Source organism: Cyanidioschyzon merolae, chromosome 20 (assembly GCF_000091205.1).
Source record: "Cyanidioschyzon merolae strain 10D DNA, chromosome 20, complete genome".
Classification (NCBI taxonomy): Eukaryota; Rhodophyta; class Bangiophyceae; order Cyanidiales; family Cyanidiaceae; genus Cyanidioschyzon; species Cyanidioschyzon merolae.
Window position 1 is genome coordinate 135,117 of NC_010146.1, and position 18,660 is coordinate 153,776.

An 18,660-nucleotide genomic window follows, 5' to 3' on the forward strand; every position below is an offset into this window, starting at 1 on the left:
GAGCCCCTGCCTGAAAGAGCGTCCGCTGCGCTCGGGCGTCGCTACCCAGCAGTAAGTTCGCAGAGTAGGCCTGCACGTGCTGCATAGTGACCGGAGCCCGTTTCCAGCAATACTTTGCGCGACTCGCAGACCATGGTTCACCGACTTGAGGTAGGCTTGCATCAGCGGTCTTCCCGTTCGCAGGCGAAACTGCACTGAGCTGCTCGTTCACCTTGAAAGGTCGCGATTGGCAAGCACGGTACAATGCAGAACATTGAGGGGGAACGGTACCGCATGTGCAAAGTGCTCACATCGATCAGCGTGCGGAACGATATGTACATCCATTTTCACGCGATACCTATCAACCATCATCATGGTTTGGCTTCTGGTGCCTCCAGACCAAATCCCGTGCTCAGAGGATCGCGCTTCTTTCGACGCATGCTGGTGCACTCGCCCGAGGACAGCGGGAACAGCAAACGCATGTCGCCGCAGTGCATATACGCTGGATGGACGACCACTCGCTTTCGAGCAGTCGACGCTCGCGAGTATTCAGCAAACGTCTTCATCATGACGATGTCGCAGTTCCGAGGAATACGCTGTGACACAGCGGCCGGTGTCGCGTTCCTGGCATCCCGCTCCCTTGTTGGCGCTCGTGCGTCCGCATGTGCACCGAAGGACGCACCAGTGCGCGTCTACGCATTCGGGGTACCAGCTGCGTTGCGACGCCACCGAAAACTCGCGAGTACGCGAAGCTTTGCTGGACGCACACCCTAGTATTGCTCAAAACGAGCACCAAGTAGAGCAGCACCTGCCCATGGAGTTGGTACGACAACAATGTCGTGCGTGGTAACCGAGCATTCAGGTGCTGAAGCGCGCAAACCCTTCACAACCGAAAATACCACCGTCATCGCGAGCGTCTCGCAGACAGTGCAGGAGGCGACGCGTACAACCAGGTCGCCTTGTAGGAGGCCTCCCTGGGCCGCTGGTGACCCAGCCTCTACCTGCACCACCTTTGCGAACGGTCTCAGGTTCGACTGACCCAGACTCGTCTCAGTCCAGTCTGAGCTTTGTGCTGGCTGGTTGTCTCCGGGGCGGTGTTCCCGGCTCGAGGCAGTCCGCACCGCTGGTGCGCTCTCCACGACTCGTGACGCAGACGCTGTAGACGGTGCGGTTTGCGTGTGTGCTGGCCCGCTTGGAAGCATCTCCGGAAGCAGCCTTCCAGTTTCTTTCATTATCAGATAATAGTCGGTTTGCAGGCGCACGAGACGTTGCCAATACTGGCGGATCTGGTGTACATCGCAGTCCGAACGGGGGAAGCCGTCCTCGTGAACGAGTGGATCTCGCACCCCGGCAGGCGTGGCTTCTAAGCAGGATACCAAGTGTTCAATGTCACGCACGAATTCTTCTTACTGTAGGGCTAGCGCTAGTAGGCGCTGTACGCTGTCGGAGGTCATTTGTTCGACGTCTCAGACAGGCGAACGACGGCGCGTAGCTCCAGGCGTTGCCCCGGGAACCTTTACGGACGAGGTCGTTTACGAGGCTCAGCGTCCGAAGACCATAAAACGAAAGTATCATCGGAACTTGGCTCGAAAGGAATCTGGGCAGAGTGCTGACGCTGTATACGATTTTTGAATGACGACAACAACAGCGACAACCGGCCTCATGGCATGGTCAGAAATCGGGACTGTCGAGCAGTGGGACGCACGAAAACCGCACAATTCAAACCAGTTTCTCATTCCAGCGTCTGTGCAGAATGGACTGCAAGAAACGGGAATAAACGTGCATCCGTAGTCGGGAAGACTGCGGCGCATAGTTTGTTTACGATCAATAAAACGAACGAAATTCCTGTTGAGTAGGGTGATGCATACCTCGCCCGCACAAGCGTAAGATACTACAATGGCTACGCTTTTGATACAGGCGTCGAGGGGTATCGTGCCAGGCCCCTGCATCCCCTTGTCTGTCAGGGCGGTACTGCGATGGGCAGTAGCGTCGGCACCAGCGACAGAACCTATAGCAAGAGTTCATTCTACGTGAGTTTCCGATGTACAATACGTTGTTTTGGCTGCAGTGCACCGGTGAGAGCACGCATGTGCCAATGCGGGGTGTCGGACACGTGTCCTTCATCGATCGGTGCAGCGTCTCGCGCGGTGCACGCATCGCGCTCAGTGCGCGCACCTAGGAGATCAGGCAGGCGTGAGACACGACGCGCATGCCGCCGTTGAAGGGAAACGTAATCGTAATCCGTAGCGTCTAGCTCTCGTGTAAAAGTTGTATTTTCATTGACTTCATGGGCAAGTGTAGTTTTCAGTTCAATTGTGTTTGAAAACTCAAACAAGTGTATTCTAGTGTTTTGTCGCAGTATATAAGAGGAGCGTTCAAAGAGGGTTCTTTTTCAAAAAAAAACTAAACAAGGAAAGTTATGAAAAAGCAAGTCGACGATCCAGGAGGCCCAGTGTCGCCGGCTGCCAGAAAGAAAAAACAAAACACAGTGCCGAGTCCAGAAGAAGAGGAGAAGAAAAAGAAGCAAAAGGAGGAGGCTCTACGTCGAGTGCTGCAAGAAAGACAACTGTACGACGAGATGGTTGTGAAAGCTGGTCTTCTTGGATATATCAAGGATCCCTACAGGGAAAAGTTCCGAGGCGCTATCAGAAAACGTGTCGATTCGTACTCCAAGAGTACTGTCAAGGCGTCGTCAGGACTGATGCACTCGGCGAGGGAGATGTATCGCGACGTGACGTACATGGAAACAGTCGAGGTCCCAGACGAGTTGTTCGACACGACCTTTATTCGATACTTGATGCTCGGTACCGGGGAGATGCGAAGGGAAAATGAGCGAGTGCACGCCCTCTGCCAAAAATACTCCTTCTACAGCTTCGAGGGTACTCGAAACAAGGGTGACTCGTGCATTTACGAATACGGAGCGATAAAGTACCCCACGAACCTGAATAAACATTTGACCGTGAACCTCGAACGTTTCATGATACGCGCCGTGTTTGCACTCTACCCGGGCATCTCTCGCAAAGCGATATGGATCATCATCGATAGCATCAAAAACGATAGTAAGAATGAACAGGAGATCGAACTTGTTCACGAGAAGACATCATGCAGGAAAACGAATGAAGCTTCTGTAATCCGTGCGGCTATACAAGAGCACCGTGCAGCACTGGGGCTGGCGAGTCCAGCAGAAAAGATATCAGAGTTGAAAAAAGATAAGAAAAGATACGATCGCCCTGTCCTGCGCTATTCCATATTCCTGAACGGAGAACTGGAACGCAGGGCCGATATGGAGCACGGTGTGGAAGCAAATGCAGTGCCGGAGAAACGGGAAGCTGCGCTTCTGGCGAGGCATTTCAACGTCGTTCGGTTACGCGAGATCAAGTCCCATTTGTGACGATCGACTCCACAGTCTTTCAGGACATCATGAAGGAGATCTGTCCGGATTTCGATGTCAGCAGGGAGGTGTTCTCCGGTGAAAACCGGGAGACGTTTGAAATCGAAGATATTCTGCTTCGATTTCAAACGCCTCAAAGTGAGCAAGCAAAAGCTATCCGCGGGGATGATCGAAACCGATGGCGTAGCCATGTGTGTTGACTATCGGCGGTTGAAAAGCGATCGTCCTGGCCCGTCTTCGATATTGCCCGTGACGAAGCATGAAGATGAGAAGGAGGCGGGTCCTGCGACGCAGGAGGTGGAGGATAACGGCTTTATCGTTGGCGCGGTGAAGCATGATGAAAACAAGAAGGCGGATCCTGCCACGCAGAAAGCGCAGGATAACGACTTTGTCGTTGGCGCGGACCCTGGGAACACGAATATCATAGCCATCGCAGTACCGAAGCGTGCGGAATATGGTCACGACGGTAACTTGCGCCAGAAGGACATGCGTCTGTCGAGATTCTCGACAGCGAGATACCATTGAGAATCCAGTATAATGAATGTGAGGAAGAAAATCGAGACATGGAATCCAGGAATGAAAGAGCATCTGGAAGCGATGAGCGAGGTGACGAGTCGCGGAGCGGACTGTAAAGCTTTTCGGAATTTCATGGAAGTTCGTGTTGCGCATTGGGATGCACTGTGGGAGGAGTATACAAAGCCCTGGTGGGATCGTCTACGTATTAATCTATACTGTCGGAAGCAAGGTGCATTCAAGAAAATTTTCGATGAGTTCAGCGCCTTGAAGGAGGATGAAAGTCAGAGGCTCGCATTAGCGTACGGAGCAGGGCGCTGGGCTCCGAAAAAAGGGTGTACACCAGCTCCAACTACAAGAACATACAAGGAGTGCGCAAGGCGTTTCGCTACGATACCTGCAGATGAGTTCCGAACATCGTATACACACCATGGACTGGGGTGCACATTTCAAAAGGTCGAGATGGGAAAGTGTTAACGGAGCCCTGAAGATATCAAAAAAGTACGGACCGCTGACAGAAGAGCAAATGGAAAGAAAAGCGAATGTTCGAGGGCTATTCGCATTAGTAAGTACAACCAATGGCAAGAAACTTATGCGATTCCTGTATCGCGACTTTGAGGCCGCTATCAATATAAGGGCATGTGCGGTGCTGGAGCATAGACCTCCAGAGTTGACACGAGAGAATTTTATGGGGCAACCTGTCAAAGTGGGACTATATGAGAAAACTATGAAACCAGTAGCAGGTGGCCGGTCGAGAGAAACTGGGAGGCGTCTGCAGCTCAGTTGGCGACTTCGTGTCTAGGGCGCGGGTCACGCGCCACTACTGTACACCGGTGGCGTCGTTCGACTCTCGAACGGCGTTTGGTACGTGAGGAACAAGTTACCGGCCTCTGATGCGTGCTTCGCTTCAAGCCTCGGGTGACAAAGTCGTTTTCATCAGGACTGTACCGTTTCTTTCTTTCGTTTGGTTTGCGGATCGTGCGGAATGACCGCGCTCTGGGAGGAAGCTTTTGGCTCAGGGGTCTGGGCAGCGCTCATTGCCATGCTCGTGTGTGCGCTTATAGAGCGCTTCGGTGGCGCGGTCGGCGGTGTTCTGGCTACTGTACCGGGCACCATTACACCAGCGTCGATTGGTATGTGGCTTGCGCGGAAGGATGTGGTGTCGTTTCGATCCAGTATGGCGTCTGCACCGGTGGGGCTGCTCGTGAACGCCGGCTTTTTGACGTTCTGGCGATATCTGCCCTACTGGGTTGAGCGCCTCCATCTGCGTCGCTCTGTGCAGTTGCTGCTACTGGTGGGCGGCTCACTCACACTCTGGGCGCTGCTAGCAATCCCAGTGATGGTTCTGGTGTCGTGGCTGCGTCATCGAGAGCAGATGCTCATTCTCTATGCGCTCGGCACTGGAAGCGCATTGCTGGTGCTCGTAGTCGGTGTCGCTGGGACGTGGCACACGCCCAAGAGCACCAGCAGGGCCAGCGGTATTCCATGGTGGATGCATCCGGTGCGAGCCTTGCTGGCGTTCTTTGTGGTGACCGCTGCGGTGTGGCTATCGCATCAATGGCCAGCGCTCGCTGGGATTTTAGCGGTGTGGCCGGCTGTCTTCCTCACCACCATGGTTGCACTCTGGTGGAGCCATGGAGGTGATTTCCAAACGAGTGCCGCATTTCCCATGATCCTTGGACTTTGGGCACCTATGTTATTTTGTGGACTTGTTTGCTTTTTATATCCTCGTTTTGATGTAAGCATTGGTTGTATCTTGTCGTGGCTGCTTGCAGTGGCGCTTGGCACGATTCCTCTCGCAGGGTACATCCGCTGGCGCCAAGCGGCAGTCACGCTAGAGCATTTCCCTGTGAATCTACGTACCGCTGAGGATCTTTTCGTTGAGAACGCTCCTGAAAGTTCACAGTCATTGGCGTAGATGAAGCGTTTTCCTGTGCAACAACGGGATGCTGAGGATCCTATCGAAGAGATCGCAGCCAACCGCTCACAAGCGTTTGCGTAAACGCAGTCCTTGCGCCATATCGGTCGCCGAGGTTGATCCAGCGTTTACGTACAGCGTTCTGTCCATTCATTTGCTTTCGATCAAACGATGTAGTTGCATATGAATCACATGTGACATGCAGTTGGGAGAAGCGGAATGGCACACGGGCTCCCGTGTATCGTACTAGGATGCAAACGCATGTGCAATGTGTGTGTGTGTGTCTGTGTAAAAGGGAAGTCTTGAATCGGCTGCAATCCACGGATGAATTCACACCACGCTTTGAGAGTTTTCTGTCAAGATCTGGGTTTCCCTGACCATTTGTGAGCTCTCGTGATGGAACAAAGCTGTTTTTGGATATAGAACGTGTTTATCGAGGACATTTTCCATGGATATCAGGTGATATTCAGAACAGGGGATTCTACAATGCCTGTACCAGCATAACTTGTTTGTTTTAGGTGTATTATCGCTGGTATTCGATAAATTAAATGAATTTATCGTGTAGATTGGAGAAAGGTCGCGTAAATACTTGATGATGTGACTGGTAGTTTGCGAACAACGGCCTTGCATGTACGCATCAGTCACACCACATTCAGCAGGTGTGTGAATCACGCGCCTCGTAGACCTTCCAATGAACGTCGTGTACCCGAAACAGAAGTTATCAAACGATATCCACGCGATTGTCTCGTATTCAATGTATTCCCGTATAGAATCCCACTGAGAAATTCGATTAGTGAAGCCACCGGACGTGAACTATTCGCACTGTTGACATGGACGGCGTTGAATAGACATGGATGGATAAAGGAGAAAGCACGCTTGGATGCCAAACCGTCTCGTGTTCAAAAGTGCACTGTCGATTTCGCAGTCAACCGATGACGCCGCTTTCAGGTTGGAAAGATGCTCGTTTCACTCGATGAGATTTCAGTCGGGAGACATGGCAGACTTGTATGTAGACATTGAAAGAGAGGTAAACCGCTGTTCGTAAGGAGGAGACGAGCGAGCATGCCGATATCATCCGTTCGCGGGCGATTCAATCGTACGATCGCCTAAACAGGTAACACAATACGCAGGACCTAACAGCACCTCATCCTTCGTCGAGGCACTCGTCGGGTTTCCCGCTTCCTATGATGTTCCGTGCTGCTTTCAGGAAACGCTGGTTTCCATCACTCAGAATCTGCCAAGGAGTATGCAACTGAGGCTGGCATTGAGCCGCTCTTCGTGCCCGCCTATTCTTTCTGGCTCACTCCGATTGAGGGCGTTCCCTCTGTTCCCGAACGCCATTGTTACGTTAACGGATCATTAGACGGGTCACTCGCTTCTACGACACCGTTCTTTGAGGAATCGTTCTCTGCACTCAACAATCCTGAGCCGCTGTGTTGCTTTTCTGCTCGTTGGCGGGATGCGGTGGAGGCGCGCGCTTCGGTCTGTGGGTGTTCGCGCTACGGAAAACGCCATGAAAAGGCACCTGAGACAGCACAGATCCATGGAGACATAGAAGGAGCGAGTTCCGGAGCCACCGTCTACCCAGTGCCTCTGGAATCCGACGAGAAAGCGTACATAGCGTACAGCGACGATACCCATGACTCCCCGCCATGTCAAGGACACGGCGATGGAAGAGCTGGTCTCCGCGGGCAAGTACGCAGCATTCGAACAACTCTGCGAAGGGCAATCAGGAACGCGCCCAGGTTTTCTTGCCTACAGGGATAGGCTGAAGGAAATGTACACGGGCGACAGACGCTGATGGAATATCAATCAGCACGCACTTTGTGAAGCCGGGACCTCTGTCGCGACATTGGACGCATGCCCGAGCCCTCACAGTAGAGGAAGCGAAGCGAACGCTTTGTGGCGGGCGTGGATCCCGCGTCGAAGAACATCACATTCATCGCCGTATCGCTAGATATAGCGGACGCAACCAAAGACCTGACCTGAAACCAGGTGAAGCCGTTTAACTTTCCCACTACGCGATTTCATTGGGATTCGGGTACGGTGGAAGTCCGGAGGTATCCGAACATCTGGAACGACAAGGTCGGAACCGATCCCGATGCACCGAGCACCGTACGGAGCAGAGGCGAATGCTTCGTGCGCTTCATTCAGGAAGTACGCGAGTGTCGAAATGAACCATATGGGCGGTTGCTGGCAGGATAACCTGGGATCACGCTGAACTCGGCAACGGTATCGGTAGAACGTAGACACGACTCGCGCATTCGCCACTTCCCTCAACGGGCCGGAAACCCAGGTGATCTCAAAGTCGTGTCGTTTGGTGATACAAGTCAATGGCCTTAGACGTGATGCAATGCCCAGAAGCCCGCACTCCCGGTCAAACGGCCAGACCGAACAACGAGTCCAGGAATCGAGTATCTGCGAGACCCATCGATGCGTTCAGCACGACATGTGTACGCATCACGAGCATGCGGGCCCGCTGAATCTGGTAGAAAGAAGAGCGCGACACATAGACGGATGCACGAGAAGGTGCACAGTGAGGTGACTGAGCGTCAAATGGCGAGGCGGTTGCAGGTGGGAAACGTGCTATGGTGTGATTCCAAAAGGCATTCATGTGCGCTGGGGCACGCCCCGCATTGAGCACTGAACGTGTCGAACGGCAACCGATGATGACCCGCGCTTCCGGAGCGTCCAGCTGCTTTGTATGGCGCGAATGTTCAAGCGAATCGTTTCATAGCTCGTGTAGGCACTGTGGAAAATGCGGAGCACGTTCGAGAGCGTAAAATTAGGGTGCCGGAGAGAAGGCACTGGATTCTCGCCTGGATCCAGGCAGTCGTGTAGACCGGTTCAGCAATCCATCAAGGCTGGGTCACCTTGTTTAGAGATAAACCAGGGCGGATTTCCCTTTGGGAGACTGGTGAAACAACAAGGGATACGATTCCTCGACATTGCAGGGTATACATGAAGAAACATTTTCATTTTTGCATGCACTGCGCTCTTTATGGGGCACAAATCCGAATCCATATGAGGTTTCATGTTGAATGATCACCGAACCCTAACATGCCACATGTAAGCTTCCCGCAAACTCTTTCAGGATAAAGTTCTCATAGAGGCTCGCTGCATCGCGAGCCTCGGAGAGGGACCACCACCACCACCACCACCACCACCATGTTTTGGTATTCCTGCGGAGAGCGACTGCGGACATCACTCGCGCGGCCGAGCGCTCGTCGTTTGTACGCGCCCTTAGACCAGTTCACGGGTTTCCGCTGGTCAAAGATGACGATTCGTAACCACCGTTTCCCTTTCGAAGGTCGTAGTGCGTCTCACTATTACACGGGGGACAGTCGTGTGTCACGTACAGGTGCGAGCGCGCTGCACACTGCACAACCGCTGCGCGGGTTCGACGCAGGGACACTGCGGCCTGCAGCGGGTCAGCGGTACCCGACCGCAAGCATGCGCGCTCCCTGTGCTGGCTACCAGCTGCCACCGGACTATGTGATTGTCGCGATTGCAGGAGCTTTGCTCGCTGGAGCGGGGTTCATGCTTCGGAGTCTTGGTGATGTGATCGGAGAAGAGTCGCGACTTCCGTCAGCGAGCAGTGCGAAGACGCGCAGGGAGCTGTACGGAAGCCGGCGTTATTTGCAGAAAAAACCGCCTCGAGACACAAAATGAATACAGATATGCCTCTAAAGACTAGCCAAGAGATGTTTCTCTGCTCAGCAAGGCGTCACGAGTGTTTTTAATTTTGGAGAAGGGGAAAGCGCGAACGATTCTCCAGGTCCGTCACCAATGAGGATTCGTAATGGAGCAGCAGATGCTGTGCATGGGACACGCGTTTCTTGAGCAGAGATTCACCCGGTCGTGTGTGACTAGAGCCAAAATATGGCGTGACCAGCGTGGGTGGAGCATGTGCGCGAACAGGTCGGGCGTCTCTCCCGGTGGTATTCATCGCCATTGAAAAATTGCTTCCAGTGCGTTTTCTGGTCACTGTGCATCAGGAAAAGAGCTTTGCTGACCGCGCATAGAACGCTAACGCATCGACTTTTTATGTGCATTGAGTATGTGGCCGCGTCAGGGCGATCCTCTGCGCCTTATGCGCCGTGCACACGGTACCGGCTCGATACCGAGGTGGTGGTCGTTTGTCGGACTCGAGGCGAGCACAGGTGTAGCTGCACTGCGTCGAGACATTTGAGATTTTCAGGTGGTGCGAAATCGTGTTTACTGGACTATCAATCAGCGTCCTTGCTAACGATGCTGTGGCTCTCTTGCGTCAGGATGGACACCGAGGCTGGCAGCTGTTCCGTAGGAGACGCGACCTTAACACACGCGATGCGATTTCGCTTGTTTTCTCGATGATGCTTTTCGGGGCCAGGGCCCTGGTGTTGTCGGCGTCGTTGTTGCGGATGCAGTTGCTCGCCCATGGGCCATGAGCGTCTCTGAACGTAATCTCGCCATGACTGGGACTTTGGATGAAACCGCTCTTCCTTGATGGAGCGCTGTGCGGCGGCGGATGGATCTCGGAGACATTTGTATCAGCTGAGTGTTTTATGGCCCGGCGACTGTCTGTCACCGTTTTTACGGCGACAACCGGATGCATGCATCGATCCGAGGCTGATATGAAACCGGATACATCCGATCGCCCATATCTGTGAACGATTTTGTATGGTATATAATCGATAAATCTGACCAGAATCCCCGGAATGCGCGGTTGCCTTCGGCGACCACGAAAGAGACCGCCGCGTGCCTGTCGATGCTTGGATGTCCTGTCGACGTGAGGCGACTCTTCCCATCGGAGACGCGGATACGCTTCAACCAATTGAGGGTTAGCGGGCGCCGATCCAACCGTGGAAGCTTGCTGCTACGCTGAATGCTTCGTTCCCTAAGAGACAGGGTTTTAATCGATCGAAAGACAAATTTGGACTGGCCAACACGCCCACGAAGGCTCGCGGCAAAAATCCCGAATCCTTCGCTGCCAACATCCTCTAGAAATCGTACAGCTTTCCGATTCTCGTACGGGCGTCTGCTCTTGGTTGCCAGAGGGTTGTGAGCTGAACGACCCCACAACGCGCCTTGGCTCTCCGTGATGCCGGTAGCAGTCGCGCGCTCCTGCATCGCTGCGTACCAGCTCCGATCCTGACCCATGACGGAGCGGGCGCGCCAGGTCTTTTGATCACCGACATGCGTGCGCAGCGACGGTCTGTCCTGAATATCAATATTCGTACAGTTTCTGTTTCGTGTTTCCAGCACGCCGCGATGCACGTTTTCCGCGCGCGAGCATTCAGTTGCCACGTGCGCCGTCGCCAGGGAGATTGCAACGCCACTGCCAGTTGCGATCTGCGCTGCGTGATGCAGGGCACGCTGTGCACGCTCGCGCACCGCTGCGATTCAAAAAGATCGCACGATCCGGTGCACGCGCGCACGCATTCGCCAGCATCCGTGTCGCACATGCGCGCTCGCACGATGTGTGCTATCATGCGACCTCTAGTGCGTACGCACGAGGTATCGCGTAACCCTTGTGTGCGAGTTGGAACCGGGCACTCTGAACGAATCGATAACGCATTTGACAGTCGAGGGATATTTTATGCTTAAGGGAATGGGGAAAGGTTGTGCTGTACGATTTAGGGACGGGAGCGCAGCGAACACACTGGGCGAGACGGAACAGTCTTGTGCTGGTCGCTCGTGTTACGGGCAGATGTTCGTGTTGAGCCGTGTGCCGCCAGTTTTCTCGCGCAATGGTTTCTCGTTGAGCAAGATTAATAGAGGATGCACTCTGTCCTTGGGTTCCGGTATACGTCGTTTTGGTTGCGGCGGGCTCGACGCTCGCTCGAGTGCTTGGTGCGGTCAACCGCGCTGCTTCGTCCACACACCCAGTTTCCCGCGCGTGCTGCGAGGCGAGAAAAAGCAGCGCAGCATTGGTGCGCAAGGTTCCCGGCGAACTGTTATGGTAGCGCTCACGTCGAAGCCGGTGCCGTGGAAGCGCCTCGCGGGCTGGTTCGTGGACGGTTTCCCTGTGTGGTGCATGTTGGCGTCGTATCTCGCGCTGAGGTATCCTCAGGTGTTCATTTCCGCACCATTCGTTACGAGTCCACAGGGCGTGACCTTCGGTTTATCGCTTATCATGCTGTCTATGGGTATGACGCTAACCTGGCAAGATGTGGGTCGGTGTCTGGGTTTGCAGCCGCCCGCCATGGAGGCAGGTACGCCATCGGGGACGCTGGCGACCTCATCGATGGTACGCCGCGCAGTCCTCGTGAATACGATCATGTGCTTCGTGGTCATGCCGCTGGTTGCTTACCTACTTGCAAAGACAGTGATGACCTCAACTGCAGTCGTTTCATCGCTCTTAGGTGCATCGCTGGACACTGTCAAAGCTGTCCCAGGTGGTATGGATGCGGCTAGTAAGGCTCTCAAGTCAGCGATCCTGACTGGCATGGTCCTGCTAGGATCCGTATCTGGCGGACAGGCAAGTAATCTGTGTACGTATATCGCCAAGGGCGATGTCGGCATGTCCGTTACAATGACCACCGCCACGACGCTTCTCGTCACGGTGGCGTTGCCGCTGATCACCTCGCTGTTGCTGGGGGCGGCAGTACCAGTTGACGGCGCTCGTTTGGCCACCTCAACGGCACGCGTCGTCCTGCTGCCTCTGGCGCTTGGTATTGCTTTGAATACCTATGTTTTACGAACAAACGAAGCCCGCAGCAGACTGGCACCATGGCTACCGGTTCTTGGTGTTGCTGCGACCCTGTTCACCATCGTGGGTGCCCTATCACCAGTCTCCGCAACGGTGCTTGCTGCTCTGAGTGAAACTCCTTTGGTGCTGGCAGTGGCCGGCTTTCATATTTTTGGCGGTTTCCTCGGTTATTACATTTCGAAACGAATGCCAGGTTTCTACGGCGATGAAGCCACTGCGCGCACCATCTCCATCGAGACGATGTTCAAGTCGCCAGCGCTAAGTTTCATTCTCGCGGCGAAGCACTTTGACGGTGCCTGGGTTCTCGTACCGTCGTCAATTAGCCTTGTTGTGCTGGCGCCTATCGCTGCAGCGTATGCAGTTTTGCTGCGCCGTTCCGCGAGCCTGAGCTTTCCAGCGTTCATGGCGGGCGCCTCGAGCCTGACTCCCTTCAGAAATCTCAAACAAGTGCCGCTCGGCAGCGCTGCACCGTCACCGCAGCCCGTTGTTCGTTCCAATGTGCTCACCGTCGGAGAAACTCGAGTGAAGTCGCAGCCGCCCACAGCGCTGCCGATTGTGACCGCTCCGGGCCGTCTCCTGCATCCGCGGGTACGTGTCTACTTTCGAAACGCTCCGAATCCCGTGATCGTACCAAAAAGCGAGCTGAGAAACTTTTTGCTGAAAATGCGGAAAATGAAAGGAATGCAGGTGGTTAAGATCGTGGAAGTGTGAGCAGCGTGCGCCTCAGGGTCACACAAAGTTCGCATCTTGACTTCATTGTCTAGTTTCTTGGGAGCATACTGCAACACGCTGCTCTGTGCACGCCGGAGCGCATGGCAGGGACCCTGCTGTCGAGAACGCTTCTCATCCAAAAGTCCGTAAATATACGAGGGAAATCGATCCAGCTGCAGTATCAGTGCATCACCACTATTCCCGAGGTATCCCGAGCATCGCAACGTATATCCCAGAGTCCGTAAATATACGAGGGAAATCGATCCAGCTGCAGTATCAGTGCATCACCACTATTCCCGAGGTATCCCGAGCATCGCAGCTGCTGACAGCGGATCCTGCCCAGTTACAAGCCTCGGCCTGTGCGTACAGACGTTACGTGTCACGCTCGGAGGACAGCATTGATGCATACATGTCAATGGACCGGTTGCGCAGACACGTGCCACAGCTTTTCTATGGACAAAGCCTCTGGATACTCCGTACTGCGCAGTACGGTGTCCCTGCGAACGCGAACGGGGTCGCTTCCCGCCGGTTCTTTGCTCTCCGCCCGTACCGCGCTGACACCATAAAACCGAGTACTCTCTTCCGCATGTCAAATTCCTATGCATAATATCCTGCACGTGACAGCAAACACCGAGCAGCTCGTGCTCCTGATGCGTTAGTATGACCTGCAAACAAGTACAGAGAAACTGGCGTTATACCTCGCGCTGCTCGGGCATCATGCCCGTTTAACTGAACCTTGGCGTTCTCGTCACCGAGTTAAAAGTGTTATGATACCTTGAGATCCAACCAAGAGCTCCTGTGAGAGGCTCGTAAGCGCCAGCCACACAAGCGGTGTGATATCGACGCCACCCTGCGGCGGTATGATACGACGCGTCGGCCGCAACAGTCCCTCGGTAGCGAGCACAACGATAGACCAGGGCGGACGCCCAGCATTGATCTGAGGAAACCACGGAATCACAAATCTCAGCAGAAACAAGACTGTGTACGTGGTGAACACCAGCGAGAGCAAGCCCCGAAGCGGTGCAACAAACGCAGGAACCTGCACACTGTTCGCCACTGTGGGTGTCGTGAGCGCACTTCCAGTCACCGCTCCCCAAGCGAATGCCATCCACGTGGAAGCGACGTCCGTCACCATGACCAGCGATTCACAAAGGCACCTCTTCGACGGGGCTCGCTGCTGTTCCGCAGCGTAACCGGTGAACACCGGATACCGACCTCGTGGTAACAGCGACTTGCGCCACCAAGTGCTGCCGCTTCGAACGCTTCCATAGTGTTGCGTTCGAGCTCCCGCTCCATTCAATTTAGAGCACACCCCGAACCTAATATCCCTTCGAAGGACGCACCCGGTGTAAAGGAGAAACATTCACCACAGTTTCACGAGGCTCAGCGGAACGCGACGGCAGCGCTTGCCAGTGCACTGCAGGCGTCCAGGTCGAACGGCGAGTCGACAAACGCTGCTGCTGGCTTCGTTGCTACTGCCGCGGGCGTACGCCTGCTTCAAACCGGCAATGTTTTCCACGGCAACGTACCTGGGTCCATACCAGGTCACACAGCGACACCTATGGAGTCAATCGAGCCGGTTACAATCATGTCGGCCTCGACGCTTTGTGCGATCCATAGCGTTTTTGAAGTTGCAAGGCGAGCTTGCGTTGTTCTGCGGTCGACGCTTGTACGCGAGCGCTGTTCGACCTGGTGACGCTGCCGCAGCCGGACGTGTAAAACGTGTTGGCGTACTCGTTTCCGGCACAGGTCGCTCGCTTGAGAACCTTCTACAAAGAATACATACTGGGACGTTGCTGGGTGCCCAGATCGTAGTCGTTGTTGCTTCGCGGGCCGACTGCTTCGCGCTCGAACGAGCGGCCCAGCGGCACGTACCCGCAGAGGTTGTGGCTGCTCGGGCCTTCTCAGACACAGACCGATTCAGTGAAGCCATCACTGAGGTCCTGGTTGCTTATCGAGTTGATTTAGTGGTTATGGCGGGTTTCATGCATTTCTATCGGATTCCGCCTCGCTATGCCAACCGTGTGCTGAACATTCATCCGGCCCTGCTGCCTGCGTTTTGTGGGCGAGGGTTTTACGGAAACCGAGTACACCAAGCCGTGCTAGACTTTGGTGCAAAAGTGACTGGCGTCACGGTTCATTTCGCGGACAACGAATACGATCATGGACCAATTGTTCTACAGAGCGCCGTTCCCGTCCTCGATGAGGATACCGTGGAGACACTGGCTGCTCGGGTATTTGCGGAGGAGTGTCGTCTTTTGCCGGAAGCAGTCGAACTCTTCTGCCAAGATGCCCTGATTCTGGATGGACGTCGCGTTCGGATCCGACAACGACAAAACGTCTAGAGCAGCGGCATAGCGTTCGTCAGCGTTGCCCCGGACTGGGCGACAGCAGCGCGAGTAGGATAATGAGCACATTACGGAGAGAGCATTGGCACATTCAGAACGACAAAGTGGCGGTTGGTAGACGTCTGGAGAAGCAACCCATGCGCTGCGTTCAGGTGATGGAAGCATGTGGCGGATGCTGCGGGCCCCGAAAGCGCCCCGGGGATGCTGTTTTGACGCGCTGTTTCCATTTGGGATGCGTACGCAACAGCCGCTTCGGGCTAGACGAGCACTGGAGGCTGACTTGTTTCGGAATCCGTATGCCTGGTGTAACTGCTGTTGCAACCGGCGGTGCTCGACGTGCTGTTGCCATATGCCGGCCTCGTGCAGATGGTGCTTCGTGCACCCGTACCAGCCGAGCGTCTTCCCGCGGGATACGTATGCCCGGATCAATATTCCTCACAAGATGCGAGCACTTGAAGACAGCTTGAGCACGACGGATGGAATGCCGCGTAGGCAAACGCCGGGAACAACGCGTACAAAGTAATGGGTACTCTATGAGGACCGAGGCAATGACCCATGCGCTCCCCGGTACTGCAACGGATAAGTAGCGAATCCGGGAACCGCTAACGAGCAACACGCCATATAATCCATTTCGGATCGTTTGTTTGTTTCGAGTAACGAGGAGCTCCTATGCGATGTACGCGTTCCAGCGTGCTGGCAGAAGTGCACAGCGTCGTCGTCGTCGTCGTCGTCGTCGTCGTGCAGGTAAATTCGCACATTTTGACAATTCCAAGGGACTGGAGCATCGCCTTCGTATATCGATGCACATGTATCCCAGATTTCAAAGTCTTGCTTCATGGCGGGCATTTTTCGTTGCGGTAGTTCACGCTTCCGTCGAAAGCGCCGTATCCGAGGCGTCTACGTCGAACAACGCAAAGTGTCGCGGCACACACTGCACTGCAAAGCTGCATTATCACGCGAATCCGAGTTTTTTTTTCTGTTGCCAGAACGTTTCCATTCACCAGGGATTCCCGCTTGCGCGATGGATATTAGCATTCGGCATCGCAGCAGACGCTCCCGCGCTTGACTCCAGGCTCGATCACATATACCTTATCTCGCAGATCGAAGTCGTTTTTCACGCTCTACCGTGCGCCAAGTGCCTGACGTGAGCGTCTGCGCCAACAACGGTAGCGCCGGTGCGGTCACAGCATGGCGACAACACCGCATGGTCATTCCAAGGAGCGCTTCGGCTCGAGGCGTGCCTCACCTGACCCAGCGTCTTGGCTCATTAGCGATTTGTGCTCGCAACCAAGTGCCATATCGCTCGCGTAGCGGCAGTTTCGCCCCACCCGTATCAGTTTACAATGGAACATGAAAGTGCTTGCTCCGTTCCTGGCAGGCAACTGTTTTCGTACTCTGTTTAGAAATGCGGCTTCAGGATGCCAAGTGCAGCAACAAGGGCTTTCGGATTCATGGAGAGTTTCGGGATTACCGCTCGTTTCTTCCGAATGGATCCTTCGATGCTCTCCCGGTAGCATTCGTGACATCACCGGAATCGAGATGATCCGCGAGGCAATCGAACAGGGATTTGCAAAACCTAACCATATTACGATCCAATTCATATGTACGCGTTTGCACGCGTCTACTTTCCTAACATGTAGCATACTCCAATCAATGGTGCTTGGTGTTTTCGATCTATCTATTGCGAGGCAACTCGTGGAGGTAGCCATTCACGTGGCTGGTTTGACGAGGAAACCTACTCGACGCCGTTTCCCCGGCGACGTTTTCTCCCAGCTCATGCCCAAAGTTCGCTGAACTTGGAAGTTCAGATACTCGATTCCTTTCGAAAGACAAATGCTTTTCTTTTTGAAGTCATCGACGGAGCGTCATTCAACAGTAGCGTGATACCTGCCAAGGGGTGCGCTCCCAGAGGCTTACGTCTCTCCTGCTTGTATGGAAAAAGGTCTTGGACTCGGACTCGAGTCATCGCAGCGAACTGTCCCAGTCGAGCATAAGTCAGCGCTTTGCGGGAAGCGAGCGTAGACAGATCGGCATTTCTGGACCAGTTCTCCGGACTGGATTTTCCCTCTGGCACTCGTTTCACCCTGGGCAACTTCGCGTTTCACTCATTTTCTATCGAACCGGCCGCATGCGTCTGCGTGTGTAGCGAACAGTGTACGCTCGCGGCGGATCAACCAGAAGGAGCTCGGCATCGTGAGGTACGGCAACTGACCCGGAAATCGAGCTTGGCATCGAGGATAACCCTTTGTATCTGTCAAGGGCATGTACTGAGCAATCAAGCGAGCGTTTACGCGGCAAAGGGCAATAAACAAAAGACGAGGTGTCGTGGACGTATTCGACCGCCTGACCACATCCAAGTGTCACCGCTGCAAATGGCGCCCCTGCGTTGCATATACTGAAGAGACAAATGGCGATCGACGCGTGCATCGCCAATATCGTCTGTTCAGGAAATGCGTAGAAAAATGCCGAAAGCCGGTAAGTGAGACCCTCACCACTGCCATCAACACCCTTCGACTGCATGCAACGGATTCGGAAGCAAACAAGAGACCAGCGTGTTCCAAGCTCCGAGACCTGTAATAGGAAAAGGAAGCAGTCACTGAAAAAGCTCCCATTGGCTGGAATTCATAGAAGTGCACTGAGAAGCCAACGTTGGCACGTGCACCCGAGTTACAGAGAACCCGATCGACTTTATCCTGAATTGGATGTAGCGGAAACGCGTCCCAAACTTCAGCAACAAGCGTCCTGACCTCCGTTCAGCAGACGCTTCATGACACACAGTCGTGCGCAAGATACGCACGTCGGCATACGCATGGGCCTTATGAGCATCATCCCACACGGAACGACAGTTGCTAGACATGTGTCCTCGCGATGATCCACAATGATGCTCAGGTTGGCGTATATAGTGCGTCTGTTTGCTTCATGAACTGGTGCGCTTCGGAAATCGGTGTCGTTTGCCATCGCATGAATGCAGTTCTCCGCTTAATGAATCGTGACTCGACAAGCCGAATTTCATGTCGAGCGGTTATTCTCAAAGCGCCCTTGGCTGGTACCAGCGACCGGTGTCCGTAAAATGCTCGAGTCCGCATGAGCGTTTCCCTGCAGGTCT

The 18,660-nt window shown here is 54.3% G+C and overlaps 6 protein-coding genes across 6 annotated transcripts, besides 2 other annotated features; 4 read left to right on the top strand and 2 right to left on the bottom strand.

Annotated features, from left to right (window-relative positions):
• Positions 1-1,821: part of a sequence feature (possible transcribed region) that runs on past the window's edge.
• On the bottom strand, positions 750-1,211 carry CYME_CMT052C (similar to 26S proteasome non-ATPase regulatory subunit 9; the record flags this gene model as incomplete). Its single annotated transcript, XM_005539055.1, has 1 exon — positions 750-1,211. One exon carries the CDS (start codon positions 1,209-1,211, stop codon positions 750-752), a length of 462 nt encoding a protein of 153 aa, XP_005539112.1.
• Positions 1,790-4,750: a sequence feature (repetitive element).
• Positions 4,751-4,868: 118 nt separating this feature from the next.
• Positions 4,869-5,801, top strand: CYME_CMT054C (hypothetical protein; the record flags this gene model as incomplete). The annotated part of the gene is made up of 1 exon (XM_005539056.1): positions 4,869-5,801. The coding sequence occupies one exon, from the start codon at positions 4,869-4,871 to the stop codon at positions 5,799-5,801; it is 933 nt and encodes a 310-aa protein (XP_005539113.1).
• A 3,168-nt stretch (positions 5,802-8,969) lies between these two features.
• Positions 8,970-9,473, top strand: CYME_CMT055C (hypothetical protein; the record flags this gene model as incomplete). The annotated part of the gene is made up of 1 exon (XM_005539057.1): positions 8,970-9,473. The coding sequence occupies one exon, from the start codon at positions 8,970-8,972 to the stop codon at positions 9,471-9,473; it is 504 nt and encodes a 167-aa protein (XP_005539114.1).
• Positions 9,474-11,382: 1,909 nt separating this feature from the next.
• On the top strand, positions 11,383-13,206 carry CYME_CMT056C (probable sodium-dependent transporter; the record flags this gene model as incomplete). The annotated part of the gene is made up of 1 exon (XM_005539058.1): positions 11,383-13,206. The coding sequence occupies one exon, from the start codon at positions 11,383-11,385 to the stop codon at positions 13,204-13,206; it is 1,824 nt and encodes a 607-aa protein (XP_005539115.1).
• A 748-nt stretch (positions 13,207-13,954) lies between these two features.
• CYME_CMT057C (hypothetical protein, conserved) lies at positions 13,955-14,569 on the bottom strand (the record flags this gene model as incomplete). The annotated part of the gene is made up of 1 exon (XM_005539059.1): positions 13,955-14,569. The coding sequence occupies one exon, from the start codon at positions 14,567-14,569 to the stop codon at positions 13,955-13,957; it is 615 nt and encodes a 204-aa protein (XP_005539116.1).
• A 145-nt stretch (positions 14,570-14,714) lies between these two features.
• CYME_CMT058C (phosphoribosylglycinamide formyltransferase) lies at positions 14,715-15,551 on the top strand (the record flags this gene model as incomplete). Its single annotated transcript, XM_005539060.1, has 1 exon — positions 14,715-15,551. One exon carries the CDS (start codon positions 14,715-14,717, stop codon positions 15,549-15,551), a length of 837 nt encoding a protein of 278 aa, XP_005539117.1.
• Positions 15,552-18,660: the final 3,109 nt, after the last annotated feature.